This window comes from Octopus bimaculoides, chromosome 6, assembly GCF_001194135.2.
Source record: "Octopus bimaculoides isolate UCB-OBI-ISO-001 chromosome 6, ASM119413v2, whole genome shotgun sequence".
Lineage (NCBI taxonomy): Eukaryota > Metazoa > Mollusca > Cephalopoda > Octopoda > Octopodidae > Octopus > Octopus bimaculoides.
Genome location: NC_068986.1, coordinates 92802747 through 92804162, shown reverse-complemented (window position 1 = coordinate 92804162; position 1416 = coordinate 92802747). Strand labels below are relative to the sequence as shown.

At 39.0% G+C, this 1416-nt stretch overlaps 1 protein-coding gene across 1 annotated transcript in view; it reads left to right on the top strand.

Moving 5' to 3' along the window:
- LOC106873306 (kynurenine 3-monooxygenase) overlaps window positions 1-1416 on the top strand; it is a 64651-nt gene that overhangs the window by 43759 nt on the left and 19476 nt on the right. Inside the window, exon 4 of the mRNA XM_014920619.2 lies at window positions 332-380. Coding sequence (XP_014776105.1) covers window positions 332-380 — 49 coding nt within the window. The remainder of the gene's footprint in view (window positions 1-331; window positions 381-1416) is intronic.

Genomic DNA, 1416 nt, shown 5'->3' with positions numbered 1-1416 from the left:
ATATATATATATATATATATATATATATAAATTTGCCAGTACCGCCTGACTGGCCTTCGTGCCGGTGGCACGTAAAAGCACCTACTACACTCTCGGAGAGGTTGGCGTTAGGAAGGGCATCCAGCTGTAGAAACTCTGCCAAATCAGATTGGAGTCTGGTGTAGCCATCTGATTTCACCAGTCCTCAGTCAAATCGTCCAACCCATGCTAGCATGGAAAGCGGACGTTAAACGACGATGATGATGATGATGTATATATGCATTATGTATGTGTATATGTATGCACGCTTGTAAAATAATGTAACATCTATTGTTATCTGTTTATCTTACAGTTTATCATGTCTATTGACAGAAGAAAGCTGAATGAGTTACTACTAACAGGTAGATAAAAAGGAATTTCTTTGCTTTTACAGTAATTTGGCTTTTAATTACTTTACATATTCTGAAATCTCTACCTATCATGTACACATTGCTTAGTTGATTTACTCTACAACATATGTCATAGCACCTTTTTTTTTCCTCCTTTTCCATGGGAAGTTGTAATCAGTGTAGCCAATCTATTCACATAAATTTTATCCATCAGTAAACAACAAAAGACTAAACTGGACTGCAACCAGATTTTCATTTATTTGTTCTTTCTTATTTCAAAGTCACATATTTTTAGAGGAAGGTTTTAGGATTAAATGTTTTGCTGTAATGGGCACATGGCTCAGTGGTTAGAGCATCAGGCTCACAACCATGAGGTAGTGAGTTCAATTCCTGGACCAGGCTTTGTGTTGTATTTTTGAACATGACACTTTATTTCATGTTGTTCCAGTTCACTCAGCTGTAGAAATGAGTTGTGACATCACTGGTGCCAAGCTGTATCAGCCCCTTTGCCTTTCTCTCAGACAACATCAGTTGCAAAGTGATGGGGAGGCTGGTATACATGGTTGATTGCTTGTCTTCCATAAAACAACCTTGCCCAAACTTGTACCTCAGAGGGTAACTTTCTAGGTGCAATCCCATGGTCATTCATGACCAGAAAGGGTCTTTAACATTTGAGCTATGTCCCTTTTGTTTTGAGTTCAAATCCAAATGGATACTCACTCTTTTACTCTTTTTACTCTTTTACTTGTTTCAGTCATTTGACTGTGGCCATGCTAGAGCACCGCCTTTAGTCAAGCAAATCAACCCCAGGACTTATTCTTTGGAAGCCAAGTACTTATTCTATCGGTCTCTTTCGCCGAACCGCTAAATTATGGGGACGTAAACACACCAGCATCAGTTGTCAAGCGATGTTTGGGGGACAAACACAGACACACAAACATATACACACACATACATATATATATATATATATACATATATACGACGGGCTTCCTTCAGTTTCTGTCTACCAAATCCACTCACAAGGCTTTGGTCGGCCCGAGGCTAT